At 47.2% G+C, this 14,355-nt stretch overlaps 2 protein-coding genes across 10 annotated transcripts in view; one reads left to right on the top strand and one right to left on the bottom strand.

Annotated features, from left to right (window-relative positions):
• HEMGN (hemogen) overlaps positions 1-7,440 on the bottom strand; it is a 43,065-nt gene extending 35,625 nt beyond the window's left edge. For 5 of the 8 annotated variants that reach the window (XM_060300715.1, XM_060300714.1, XM_030829807.2 and 2 more), the window contains exon 1: positions 2,459-7,440. The gene's annotated coding sequence lies outside the window, so the exon portion shown is untranslated. The remainder of the gene's footprint in view (positions 1-2,458) is intronic. The other 3 variants (XM_060300716.1, XM_060300712.1, XM_060300713.1) reach the window with 2 other exon arrangements.
• The window catches only part of ANP32B (acidic nuclear phosphoprotein 32 family member B), a 27,146-nt gene continuing 19,865 nt past the window's right edge, over positions 7,075-14,355 (top strand). The window contains exon 1 of one of the 2 annotated variants that reach the window (XM_030829808.3): positions 7,075-7,443. In XM_030829808.3, the coding sequence (XP_030685668.1) occupies positions 7,390-7,443 (54 nt within the window). In that variant the 5' untranslated portion in view covers positions 7,075-7,389. Of the gene's footprint in view, positions 7,444-7,988; positions 8,956-14,355 lie in introns of those variants that run through there. The other variant, XR_004033712.2, reaches the window with a different exon arrangement.

Raw genomic sequence — 14,355 nt, 5'->3', positions numbered from 1 at the left:
TGTATGTATATACTACATTTTGTTTATCTATTCTGTTATGGATAAACAACCAAAATGTCCAGTTTATGGACATTTCGGTTGTTTCCAATTTATGACAATTATGAATAATGCTGCTATAAACATTCATGTACAAATTTCATATGGACATACATTTTTATTCTCTTGGGTATATAACTAACAGTGAAACTGCTGGCTCTATGTTTAACTTTTTGAGGAACTGCCAAGCTGTTTTCCACAGCAGCTGCACCATTTTACATTCTCACAAGCAATGCACAAGGGTTCCAATTTTTCCACATCCTCACCAACACTTGTTGTCCATCATTTTAATTATAGACATCCTAGTAAGTGCAAAGTGGTATCTCATTGTGGTTTTGATTATCATTTCCCAAATGCCTAATAACATTAAGCTTCTTTTTGTGCTTATTGGCCATTTGTATATCTTCTTTGGAGAAATGTCTATTCAAATTCTCTGCCCATTTTTAATTGGGTTATTTGTCTTTTTGTTGTTGAGCTCTAATAGTTCTTTATCTATTCTGGATACAAGTCCCTTATTAGATATATGATTCACAAATATTTTCTCTCATTCCATGCATTGTCTTTTCACTTTCTTGATGGTATCATTTGAAGCACAAAAGTTTTAAATTTTGATTAAGTCCAATTTATCTCTTTCTTCTTTGGCTTCTTGTGCTTTTGGTGTCATATCTAAGAAAGCTTTGCCTAATACAAGGTCATGAAGATTTACTCCTAGGTTTCCTGAGTCTTATAGTTCCAGCTCTTGTATTTAAGTCTATGGTCCATTTTGAGTTAATTTTTATATATGGTGTGAGGCAGAGGTTCAATGTCTTTCTTTTGCATATGGCTATATGAGTCCAAGCACATTTTGTTTAAAAGACTATTCTTTCACATTGAATTGTCTTGGCACCCTTAGGTTTTCAACCTTGACATTAGTTGAAAAATGATTGACAAAGATTTTTAAAAGATAATACCCAGTTTAGGCAAGACTGAGGGGAAGTCTTACACACTGCTAATGGGAGCATAAAAGAGGAACAGCATCTGAAGGGCAATTTGCCATGTATATCCGATTTGAAAAATATGTACTCTGATTCAGGAGTTGTACTTCTAGGCATTTATTTCAAGGAAGATGTTACGTATAATGGTGAACAACTGGAAGTAACCTAAATGTCTATCAGTAGAAGACTAGGTGAATAAATTGTGCTATCATTTCATCTGTACACTGAAATATGATGCAGACTTTAAAAATGATGAAATGATTTATTGACTTGGAGCAATTCCTGTGACCTACTGCTAAGTGAAAAATAAAAGCATGTTACAAAGTGCTCTTTATAGTAGTATTCCACTTTATAATATATTTTACTTATGCATCTACATTCATAGAAATAGCTCACTGTTAACAAAAATGTTAACAGTGGTTGCTGCTAGGTAATGGGATTTTGGCTGGCTTGTATTTTCTTCTTTATACTTTTGGTGCATTTTATGTATTTGCTACATGAATATATATTGTCTTTATAGTCAGAAAAAGAAAAGCTATTTTCATTTTGTAGAAGAATGTCCTCAAGGAATATATATTGTAAAAGACTATTCAATGGTATGGAAATATTTTCATAATATGTTAACTGAAAAAAGCAGGTTATAGTATCCCACTTAAAAATTTTTTAATGTAATAGACACCATATTTCCTAGGTACTGTGATACTTTTTTTCCACCACTTACTATTTCTGAAATAAAAATGTCTCTTACAATCAATATGAATATTTAATGTAGTGGTTCCCCCCTCCCGGCCTGCCTGAAAAGCTGTTATTAATGAGATGAGGCTTCTGGCAATCTGAGACTTGAGAAAGTGCCATATGTGTGTAGAGAAAAGACTGGAAGAATAGACACCAAAACGTGAGCAGTGTTTAGCTCTGAACTGAGATTTTTCTTTTCTTTTTCTTTCTTCTTCTTTTTCTTTTTTTTTTTTCTGGTTAAGTATAGTTTCCAAGTTTTCTGTAGTACGTGCATAAATAAACATAAAGAAATCAGGAAACCGGCTGCCCTGCTTTTCAAGGAAGAAGCAGAGTGTGAGGGTATTTGGGACTTTGGGCCTTTACCAAAATAAGAGACTAGCAAATTAGGGTGCACACAAACCACCTTGCATGCCCACTGAGGGGCCCCTGGCTGGGCAGGAGCTGGCAAAGCAAGCTTGAGAACAGATGGTAGAGTTCGGTCAGTGGGAGCAGGGCTCTTGGATCAATCTTAGTTCTGTGTGGACAAGGAAATCCCTGTGAGGTATGAGTGAGTCCAGATGGCGGGGATGCTGGCTAATTATGGAGGAGAGGGATGTCCAACACCGCGGGGCCACACAGATATTTTCCAGGAGTATGTTCTCAGTTACTCAAGAGAGACCAAGTCCTGCATGAAACAGAAAATGAGTCCACCCTTTTTGAAAGTCAAAACTTACATTGATTAGAGAATTCCCTGGCGGTCCAGTGGTTAGGACTCAGCACTTTCACTGTGGTGGCCTGGGTTCAATCCCTGGTCGGGGAACTAAGATCCCGCCAGCAACTCTGTGCAACCAATAAATAAATAAATAAATAAATAAATAAATAAATAAAACAACTTACATTGGTTTGAGGTGAGCCCATACCTCAGCCAAAAGGGCAAGGTAACTACAGGAGATGAAGGGCATGGAGCAGAAGTGGAAGACTAATGGCCACAGCAGAACTTCGATAACCCCTGAGGAGGCTAGCAAGCTCTGGGCCTCTGCTTAGAAGGGAGGGACTCTGCCTTGCAGCAACTGTGACTGGGGCACAGAGACAGTGCTAGGCACAGCGCCAGGTAGGAGCTTCACCCACAGGATCATGTCTAATCCTCATAACAGTCCCCCAAAATAAGCAGCCTGAGGCTCCTAGAGGTTATGTGGTTTGTCCCAAAGCACACAGCCTGTAAGTGATGGAGTGGATTCCCACATTACTAGAGTCCATCTCTAAAAAGGGAAAAATATTGAGCAAAGTTAACACTCATAATTGTCATGAGTATTAACTCATTACTTACCATAGTGTTAGCTGGAAAAACAAGTTTCAAGCAAAAATCTTCAATCTGATCCCAATATTGTTTTTTTTTAATCGTGAAACATAATTTTCTTTTTAAATTTTGTGGCTGCGTCACGTGGCATGCGGGTCTTAGTTCGCCAACCAGGGATGGAACCCGCGCCCCCTGCAGTGGAAGCGCAGAGTCTTAACCCCTGGACTGCCAGCGAAGTCCCCCCAATATTGTTTTCTTAAAAACTATGTATAATATAGAAAAAAAAAAAGCTGCAAGGATATACACCTTAATGGTGGATATGTTTCAATAGTAGGAATCTAATTTTAAAATTTAATATTTTCTTTAGTTTTTTCTTTTTTTTAACTTCCTCTGCACCCCCTCCTTGAGCATGTAAATCTTCTTAAAGCAGAGAAAACAAAAAGGCTTTTCAGAAGCAGTTGTGAGGACTAGTGGATCAAAGTTTTCAGAAGCAGTTGTGAAGACTAGTGGATCAAAGTAATGAGAATGAATTACAGTGAGATTTTAATGACAGAGAAATCCAGGTTCTTACTAGCTATGTGAGTTCTACTTGGCTTTGCTAAGCCTGTTTCCTAAACAATAAAAGGGAATTATAGTCTTGTCCCCGCGAGCTGGTGCCAGGATTAACTGAGATGCAATGTACACAAAAGTCCCAAGCACAGTACTTTGCATAAGGATAGTGTTTAATAAATGTTAAACCCGACTCTTGGTGGTCATAGCTCTTCCTTGCTGCCCCAGGAAGGCCACGCACCTACAGCTGTTTCAGAGAGCAGAACGGAATCTGGCTGTCTTGGCAGGGGCCCCTTACTGGACCTGCAGCTGCCTGCACACCTGACACTTTCCCCTCTTCATTTTTTTTTTTTACCATCTGGTGACTAACAGGATCTTATTCCTTAACCCATTTTCACCCAACTACTTGCCTTCCTCTCTCCGTTTGTCTCAGTGTCTCAGCTGTTTCTAGGTAATATTTTTGAGTACACGTGACATTATTTCAACATAACACATTTGCAGGGCACCTATGTTCTAAAGATGGCCCCAGGCTCCTGCTCTCCATTCATATCATCCAGAAATATTTGTATGAGCTCAGTCTCGCTGAGAATTTAGATCCTTCAACAACTCCCACGTGTTGCCTAGCTGCTATAACAGGCACACAGACCATACTGTGGAGACTCAGCGGACGGATTTACCAGTGTATGCAAATGTGTATGGGAGAGGAGGGAAAGAATGGAAGTGTTTAATATTTAGAGTAATGATTTCTTCACCCCATCTTATGCATCACCTTCATAGACTGTCTTTCTTAAAGAGAAAAGGTGCCGATTCTGGTAAACTGGTTTCAAGACCAGTTAAGCCAATGCCTGAGTGGGCCTGTTTCATCTTCAGATTTGCTGAAGTCTGTTCACAGACACAAAGTTTGTGGAAGGCTCTGATCATCTGATGACGTTGCTGAGGCAGTGGGGTGGAGAGCAGATCCAAGGAGTTACAAACTAGCTCCGAGTGTTCTCAGACATTTTGGAGCTTACTGGAATACACACATTCTGATTAACAAGCAGTTTTAAGGGTCAAAGGAGTGCCAAAACCAGGCATTGTTTGATATCTGTATTACTTATTAGGTAAACATTAACATCAATGGAAGTAAAAGAGATTTACCCATAGTTCAGACTCCCTCACAAACTAAGATGTTTTCGCTTTTCCTTATTCCCTTCCAGTCCTTCAAATCCATAAATCCAAAATCATGATAATGATTGCAGCTTAGATACAGTTCAATATTCTACTTCTTTCTCACACCCAGATGCATACACAGAATGATGTTAAGTACAGCAATATTCACAACCAGGACAGTTGTGACAACAGCCCCTTCAGGCCTGTGGACTGACAGTCCAGTGGAAGATGTTGGCAGGGCAGTGAGACACACCCTGTTCTGCCTGTGTTATTTATGCCTTTGGCAGTGAAGCCCCTGACAAAGAAGCATGTCACTGGAACACATGCTCTTTGTTCACAGAGGTGCATGCCAGCACCGGCTGTGTCAGAAGGGACAGTGCCGGGTCTGTAGTCTCTCTTCTGGCTCTTTTGCTTTCTTTTTATTTGCTGCACATTGTGGCTATGTTTATTAATTACTTTGTAGCTTAATCTTATAAAACACACATCTTGTGAGTTCTCATACCGTTGAGTTGGTCATAAAGAGAGGACAGGATCCCAAGATTCTGCCCTCTTTCTCCCTAAGGATTGATATCACCTCCCCCACAAGCCACCAGGTTCCCACTTTCTCTAGCACAGAGCTACCACGGCCCAGTCTCCTTCAGCATCTCCCCTTTACCTACAAGATGGCGCCTGCAGCCTCTGTTTGGTATTAAAGCCTCTCTACAATTGTTCCCAACCTACTGTTTCAAAGCAGACCCCCATGCTACGATTTCATTCCACACAGACCGATAGTGTAGCAGAAGAGACACAGGCCTTGGAGTCAGACCCATCTGGGTTTAAACCCTAGCTCCACCTCTTGTTGGCCACACAGCTTCAGTTCCTCATCTGTAAAACGACTAAAATACAATCTACTTCACAGGGTCGTCTGAGCATTAAATTAGAAAGAACGTATTAAGCCCTAAAAGTGGATGCTCAATCATTGCTTGTTAGCTCATGGAACTAATTTGCTAGTTTTTTTGTAAAAGCCTTCATCTCATGGCCCTGCGGTTCTCATAACCTTACAGTTACAGACCTAGTGTAACATCCCGAAGAGCACTTCCCTCATCATTTTCCCGTCACAGAGATGACTGCTGAGACTAACCTTTTAAATACAAGACTCAGGAAACAACATACTAGAAAGGTTCTTTTTTGCCTTTTTCCATAATCCTTCTAAAACTTTTTTGTTTTGACATTTTAATGCATCTGATATTTTAAAAATTGATATAGGTAGTTTTGTTTGCCACTAAATGAACTTAGGTGAAATGGAAGAGTGCAGTCTTTCTTAACTTGAAGAAAACCTTAGGTTAATGCATAGAATTGTAAGTTTTTCTCTCTTCATAAATTGTTCTCAATCTTGGAGCCTCTTGTCCATACTAGAATTAAGATGGTATCTGATTTGACACGTGACGTATTTACTTATTTTAAGCTGAATGTAACATTATTTCTCTGAAGTCTGCAAAGCCGACTTAGTGCTCTAACCCTGTCTCTCAGGGAGCTCTCTGAGCCAGCCCATTACAAAGGCTACCTGCCAATCCCCGAAATGGAGACCATCTAGAATCCACACACCTCACAGGGGTGCCCTTAAAAATAAACGAGATAAAAGTCTTCGAAGAAACTGTAAACTCCGAGGCCCCATTAGAGATGCTAATTGCTGCCTTCGCTAGCCTATATTTAAATGTTAGAAAACCCAGGGAGATTCTCCCGGACTTGGGGATGCTCGGCTCCCCTGTGGCTTGGGCAAGCGGCCGCGTCTGCCGTGTCCCCGCCGGCCACAAAGGCCGACTCCGCCCGGTGCCACGCGGTAGAACGCGGGCCCGCCGCGATTCTGCCCCCGACGAGGATCCTCGCAGCACTTCCAGCCCCACACGGTCAAGGGGACGCGGGGCTCGTGCTGTTGGCCCCACACGGTGCGGAGGAGCGGGAGGTGAACCCGAAAGCCCTCGTCCCGCGCTCTCTACAAGTCTCCCGCCTTCGCGGGTGTCGGGAGGGCCAGGCCGAGCCTCCGCGGAAGGACTTGGCCTTAGGTACCCCCTCAGCCAGGCTGTAAAGTCCCCCCCTCATCCCTCCCGGCAAACGTCCAAGCGCGGTCTGGAGACCCGTCTCCGGGCGCGTCGAGGAGGGACCCCGGGGTCTCAGCTTAGCTGCGGGCGTGGAAGCTCCCGAGGCGGGTCTTACATCAGCCACCCCCACGTGCGATCTGAGGGCGGGAGTAAGTCACTCCCGTCCACCCGGCTGCGCTTTTTCCCCCCAGCCTCCGCCTCTCCCGCCGCGCCTCTCCCCACCCCGTCCTTGGTGCACCGCGGCCGCCGAGCCGAGCGGCGCCGCGCGGGGCCGAGTCGAGCCGAGCAGCCACCCGCGACGCGTCGCCGGTTTAAGCGCAGTGCGGGGCCACGGCCGGGGGCGGCGGTAGTGAGAACAGCGCTGCGCTCCAGCCCCCTTTTCCCTCCATGGTTTCTCTCCGCTCCCGTGAGTAACTTGGCTCCGGGGGCTCCGCTCGCCTGCCCGCACGCCGCCCACCGCCCGGGACCGCGCCGCCGGCCTCTGCTACTAGCAGACCCCTTCTGACGGCCCTCGCTGCGCAGGCTGGGACGCCTCTCCCCCCTCCGCCACCGCCGCGGAAAGTTAAGTTTGGAGAGGGGGGAAGAGAGAAACATGGACATGAAGAGGAGGATCCACCTGGAGCTGAGGAACCGGACCCCGGCAGCTGTAAGCAGAGCCCCCTTCGGGCGCCCTCTCCCCCGATGACTTGCATGTAATGGTGGCCACCTGCGGGGCCCCGACCGCGGGTTCGCCGGCCCGGCGCGGGGAAGAGCGCAGCTCGCGGGCTCGGACTGGGAAGGCGGGCGAGCGCGGAGGGGGGAGCAAGCGCGCGGGGATTAACTCTTTGGCGCCCACGGGCCCCCGCGGCCGTCCGGGGAAGGCGGTGGGGTGGGGAAAGCAAACTTTGAGCTCCTCACCCGCCGGGGTCCTTTCCGGGAGGAGCGCGTGTGCGTGTGGCCGGCGGCAAGGGAGGGAGGAGGGGGTTGTGTAACGCTGGGAGCCATGTTTGCAGCCTCCCGGGACGCGCGGCCGGGCGGAGGCCTGGCCTGCCGAGGAGCCGCGCGGCCAGCCGGGGCTGGGCCCATTGCGGGCCAGGCCGTGCTCCGCGCGCCCCGGGCCGGCCGGGGAAGGGGCTTGGGCGGGGTGGGGGGGTTCCTCCGGCCAGGCCTCGCGGTTGGCGCCGGCCCGGCTAGGGCAGGGGCCGAGGGGCGAATAGGGGGCTCTTGGCCTCTGAGGGGGACGGGAGGTCCCCTCGGGCGCTGGGGGGCTTGAGCGGGCATGGCTTGGCGCGCGCGGAGCGGGGGAGGGGCGAGCTCGGGCGGCGTCGGTGGCGCAACCGCCGCCCCTCCCCAGGCCAAGTTTGAAAAAAGGATGCGGTTCCCGCCATTTTTCAAGCCTAAAAATAAAACTTTCTCCGGCATTTCTCTCGCTCCCTTTTTGCCCCCCGGGCCTTCCCCAGTCCCGGCCTCCCAGGGCGGGCCTTGCTCAGCCCGGGGCCGCCGGTGTGGCGTAGGCGGCTTCTCCCTTCCCCCGTGCCGCCGCAGCGTAGCCCTGGGGCCCCTGCCTGAGAGGCTGGCCCCTCGGTGTGGGCGGGCGGCGGCGGCGGCTCCTCGCGTCAGCCGGGGCGCGCCACAGGCCGACACAGCGCCATGTTGGCGAGCTCTCGTCTCCCTCCGCCGCGTGAGCCGGCCTGCTGGCTCGGCCAGCCGGGCCCTGCCCGTCCGCACCGGCGGTGGCTGTGGGCCGCCGCTCCCCGGGCCGAGCCTGCGGCTTGTATGGTGCCCGCCTCGCCAGGCTTGGCTCGCTCTGGCTGGAGCCGCGCGCTGCGGCCGCCGCCGACTCATCTCTTGGGCGCGCTGCCGTCTCCCTCCCCCCTTCTTAAAAGGGCAACGCCAGGCGACCGCCTCCGCCCTGGTCGAGCGTCGGGGGCACGGGCGGGCCTCGGCTGGGCTCGCGGGCCGGGCAGCCTCTGTCCTCGCACGTGCTTCAGGGCCGCCGACCCAGGCCGGCACTCGCCCGCCGCGGCTGTGTGAGCGGCGGGTGGACGTTTAAGAATCGGCTTTCTTTTCTCCCCTGGCCCTCGCCGCGAACTAGAGCGCCTTCCCGTGGCCGGGCGCGGGGCCATGTTTCCTGGCCCCCGCGCGGGGAGGCCGTGCCTCTGCCAGACCCCTTCTTCGGGTGAGTGGCGTCTTTTGGCCCTGGGGCAGCCGATGCTGGCGATGGGCGCGTTTCGTGCAGTCAGGGAGCTATGGGTAACAAGTTGCCAACTTGTGGGAATTCGTCAACCGGCTTTCCCTTGTGTGCATGAGGTTTTGAATTCCTGAGGTCTTCACAAATGAGGTGCCGGGTCGCTGCACCTCGTAGCCTCCCCGTTTGTCCCTGAGGACCTCGGGGGGTGGGCGTCTCGACTCGGTGCTCTGGGTTTTTAAGGTTGAGGTTTGACCTCAGTGGTCCCTTCGGTCCATCAGTCAGACATTTTGTGTCGGCCACGTGCTAGTATATTGAACCGTTAAGCTTCTTCATACTGTGAACCTTGTAGAGTTGTGATCTCATTTTGAGGAGTTGTTAATTTAAGACGTCTGAATTATTACTGCGTAGTTCCAAATGAGGAGAATGTGGAGGAATTAGATTTAGCCAAATTTTCCAAAAGAAAGGTACACATGGGTCTTCAAAGTGCCTTAAAATCTGGAATTTGAGTTCTTTGAGGGTGCATAAAGTACTCTTAAAATACTCAGCTAAGAGCACTGTTGCTCCTTCTGGGAAGTACAGCTGGGCTAGTTGTATGTGGAATTTGTTCTTATATGAAATAACTAATATATTGCTTTTTAAGAACATATATATGTGCAACCGTTAATTTTTCAAGAAATCAGCTTAAGCCTTGCCCTTTTGCCCAAAACAGGCTAGAGTCGTGAGGCTATTTAACTTATACTGAAAGGTCAGTTTGTCAGTTGCAGTATTCACATATCAGGAACTCAAAAGCCACAGGTGACTAGTGGCTACTGTATTGGGCTGCACTCTCCTACTGTAATCCACTGGTTTTTGTTTTTTAATATATGACCTTTTTAAAAAAAAATCTTGACTTTTTTTAAAATTTATTTATTTATTTTTGGCTGTGTTGGGTCTTCGTTTCTGTGCGAGGGCTTTCTCTAGTTGCGGCAAGCGGGGGCCACTCTTCATCACGGTGCGCGGGCCTCTCAAGGTCGCGGCCTCTCCCGTTGTGGAGCACAGGCTCCAGACACGCAGGCTCAGTAGTTGTGGCTCATGGGCCTAGTTGCTCCGTGGCATGTGGGATTTTCCCAGACCAGGGCTCGAAACCATGTCCCCTGGTTTGGCTGGCAGATTCTCAACCACTGCGCCACCAGGGAAGCCCTTGACTTTTTTAAAAATTAATTTATTTTTGGCTGTGTTGGGTCTTCCTTGCTGCACGCGGGTTTTCTCTACTTGCGGGGGTGGGGGGGTCTACTCTTTGTTGCGGTGTGCAGGCCTCTAGCTGTGGTGGCCTTTCCTGTTGTGGATCACAGGCTCTAGGCATGCAGGCTTCAGCAGTTTGGCTCGCTGGCTCAGTAGTTGTGGCGCATGGGCTTAGTTGCTCCGCGGCATGTGGGATCTTCCCAGACCTGGGCTCGCACCTGTGTCCCCTGCATTGGCAGGCGAATTTCTAACCACACTGCCACCAGAGAAGTCCGTAATCCACTGGTTTTATTAAATAAATATTTGAGTACCAACAGTATGGCAGGGCCTGGAAAAGCAGTGTGAACAACGCAGAGAGCAGCCCCTTCCGTCCTGAAGCCTCAGAACCTAGTGGTGCCGTTGCACTGTGCAAGTAAGGGGCCCTTGGGAGAGTGTCGTGGGAGCCAGCCAGGATTGTGGGGTAAAGAATGGCTCACCTTGGGCTTCCCTGGTGGCGCAGTGGTTGAGGGTCCACCTGCCGATGCGGGGGACGTGGGTTCGTGCCCCGGTCCGGGAAGATCCGACATGCCGCAGAGTGGCTGGGCTCGTGAGCCATGGCCGCTGAGCCTGCGCGTCCGGCGCCTGTGCTCCTCAACGGGAGAGGCCACAACAGTGAGAGGCCTGCGTACCGCAAAAAAAAAAAAAAAAAAAAAAAAAAGAATGGCTCCCCTAGGAACTCTTACAGGGAGACTGAGTAGGAGTTAGGTTCTTAAGAGGGGAAAGCTTTGACCTTAAACTGAAGGCTTTGGGGGGTGAGGGGAAGCTGTAGGAAATTTTAAAATAAGAGTTTAAAAATGTTTTGTACAAAAGCATCATCTTTAAGGTAAGTGAGAAGTTCCAAGATGATTCTAAGTCAGATAGTCACATGGCTCCATATGTTGTGGAGCCAACTGTTAAAGAGTAGCCTTGACCTCTGGAATCCTGCAGACTCTTGTTATTTGGGGGAAGAAGAAGAACCCTGTCTTTATTGAATGTATTGGTATAATGACAGGAGGCTCTTAAATGCACAGCACAGTGTGTTCCTTGGTTGACCTTGATGTCATCAAGCGAGCTTTAAGACTGTTTGAGGAGGGTAAGTGGAGGCTTGATCATCAGTGTTTTTGTTTAAAGACCAGATGGGCTTTTTTTTCTTCAATGGAATTTTTTTTAATAAATTTATTTATTTTTGGCCGTGTTGGGTTTTCGTTGCTGCACGCGGGCTTTCTCTAGTTGCAGCGAGCGAGGGCTACTCTTCGTTGCGGTGCGCGGGCTTCTCATTGCGGTGGCTTCTCTTGTTGTGGAGCACGGGCTCTAGGCACACGGCCTTCAGTAGTTGTGGCACACGGGCTCAGTAGTTGTGGTGCACGGGCTTAGTTGCTCCGCGCCATGTGGGATCTTCCTGGACCAGGGCTCGAACCCGTGTCCTCTACATTGGCAGGTGGATTCTTAACCACTGAACCACCAGGGAAATCCCCAGATGGACTTTTATTGTGAGTGTGGCTTTTTTGTTTTTATTTTATTTGGGGGTTTGAAGAAGACCCTGGTAACACTTTACTTCTTGTGTTCTTTAGCCAAAGTACATGAGACAGACCAAGATAATAGGTTCCATTTCACCTGTTATAAACCGGTATGCTCATTTCCCTAAGGGGGTGACTTATAAAGAACTATAATAATTAAGTTTTTTCTTAGTCTAAAGCACCTCTTTATATCAGAGGTTTGTTCTCATAGTGGAAAAAATGGCTTAAGATGGCATTTTAAAATAATCTTCAAAAAGAACAGTGATCACTGTTTTTAAATATAGGCAAGGATAGGAAATACTTTATACAAAACATTATTGGTGTTGTCAGTTATTTCACTGAGAGGAAATTGTATAGTACTAGAACATACCATGTATACCACAGAAATTGGTGGTGTTGTCAGATGTGAGAAGAGACATGCAGTAGCGAGATATAGATATTATCTATATCTAAATTTGTAATTTAGATATATTCCAGAATTTGAGAAAATATGTGTTCTTTATGTGAGGCCCTGATCTTTCTATTATGCCAAACATGCCACTGATACGAGCACCTCATTAACTATGAATCTAGGGGTATCTAGCCTTGATGTTAGCTCTGTTCCAGTCTTGTGTTCAAAGTTAGAAAGTCATGCAGTTCCTGTGGTTTACAATCAATGCCCCTGTGGAACACTGGTGGGCTGTATGCTAGACTGAGACATTTCATATCCCACAAATAAGAGTAGTTTTTCCTTAGTCCCAATTTACTAAAAAAAATTACTTTTAAAAATAAATAACGTGAGGGGACTTCCCTGGCGTTCCAGTGGTTAACGCTTCACTGCCCCAATGCATGGGGCACGGGTTTGATCCCTGACTGGGGAACTAAGATCCCACATGCCGCATGGTACAGCCTTAAAAAAAAAAAAAAAGGAAAAAAAAGACAACGTGAGAAGAACCTTTCCCCCAACTTTTGGCATTTATTGTTTTGTCTGTTGTGATGTGATTTTGAGCTCCGTGGAATATTCTAATTGGTTGCATAGCAGCTAATTGGGTTCTTTTCCTTGTATAAGGAATACAGTCTTCATTGAAGAAAAATTTGATACAGATAAGCTAAAAAAAATAGTAGATATAGATAAGGAAAAATTTAAAAACTCAGAAATCTCATACACACCCATCCTACCATCTAGACATTCTGGTGTATAGTCCACGAGAATGTTTTTTTCTAAACTCAGATCATGCTATTAATGCATATAATATCTTGTTAAAATATAGTAAACATCTTTATCTTTCTCTGGCACAGTTTATTATTTTACAGCCTCATTGTTAACGTCTGCATAGGTCATAATTTTTTTTTTTTTTTTTGCGGTACTCGGGCCTCTCACTGTTGTGGCCTCTCCCATTGCAGAGCACAGGCGCCGGACGCGCAGGCTCAGCGGCCATGGCTCACGGGCCCAGCCGCTCCACGGCATGTGAGATCTTCCCGGACCGAGGCACAAACCCGTGTCCCCTGCATTAGCAGGCGGACTCTCAACCACTGTGCCACCAGGGAAGCCCTGCATAGGCCATAATTTAACCATCCCCATTAGGTGGTTAGAAGGTTTTTTACTGTTTTAAGTAGTATTGAAATGAACATTTTGTAATGTGAATCTCTGTCAAATTGCTTTCTAGAATGGTTCTCCCCACCAGTAGGGTATGAGTGTTTCCTTCCTTCATACCAACAGTTCTGCCATCCAAACACATTTGAGAACTGCTAATGTTCTATTCTACTGTCATTTTGCAAACATTATTTTAAAATAATAGTAGGGTGGAAGGTTTGAAGACTGGTTAACTCAGAAAGAGTTACTTTCTACATTTTTGGACATATTTCCACATATTTCGCTTACTATAATAATCATGTATTTTCTAACAAAAAAATTGATAACTCAATGATTTTTAATCCTCTGTATCTTCTTTTCCCCTCTTATAACAATTATAATTGATGATTGGGGAAGGTCACTCAACCAGTTATGGAAAATTTATTTTCTTTTTTTTTAAAGAGTAGCTAGGGGGGCTTCCCTGGTGGCGCAGTGGTTAAGAATTGCCTGCCAATGCAGGAGACACGGGTTCGAGCCCTGGTCCAGGAAGACCCCACATGCCACAGAGCAGCTAAGCCCATGTGCCACAACTATTGAGCCTAAGCTCTAGAGCCCACGTGCCACAACTGCTGAAGCCCATGTGCCTAGAGCCCTGCTCCGCAACAAGAGAAGCCACTTCAATGAGAAGCCCGCGCACCGCAACAGAGTAGCCTCTGCTCACCACAACTAGAGAAAGCCCGCGTGCAGCAATGAAGACCCAGAGCAGCCAAAAATAAATAAATTTTAAAAGAGTAGCTAGGGAAGTAGGAAATGAGAGCAAGTTGGAGAGGATGAAAGGAAAATTCCTTGATCTCCTATGGGGCTCCTAGCCCCAATCCCTGTAACTTGGTTGCAATGTATTTCAAAATTTGCATTGAAAAACTAGAGTATCAGCTTTGCTGATAACTATCAAAAACAAAAGTTGAATAGGAAACAGTTTGGATTTTTGTCTTTAGCTCTTAAGTGTTTACCTTAAATTAACGTTTGAGAAAAAACTAGTTTAGTTGGAAGATGAGGAATGAAGAAGAGTGAATTTGGCCC

Source organism: Globicephala melas, chromosome 6 (assembly GCF_963455315.2).
Source record: "Globicephala melas chromosome 6, mGloMel1.2, whole genome shotgun sequence".
Lineage (NCBI taxonomy): Eukaryota > Metazoa > Chordata > Mammalia > Artiodactyla > Delphinidae > Globicephala > Globicephala melas.
Note: the sequence above shows the minus strand (reverse complement) of the source record. Positions and strands in the feature narration are given on the sequence as shown.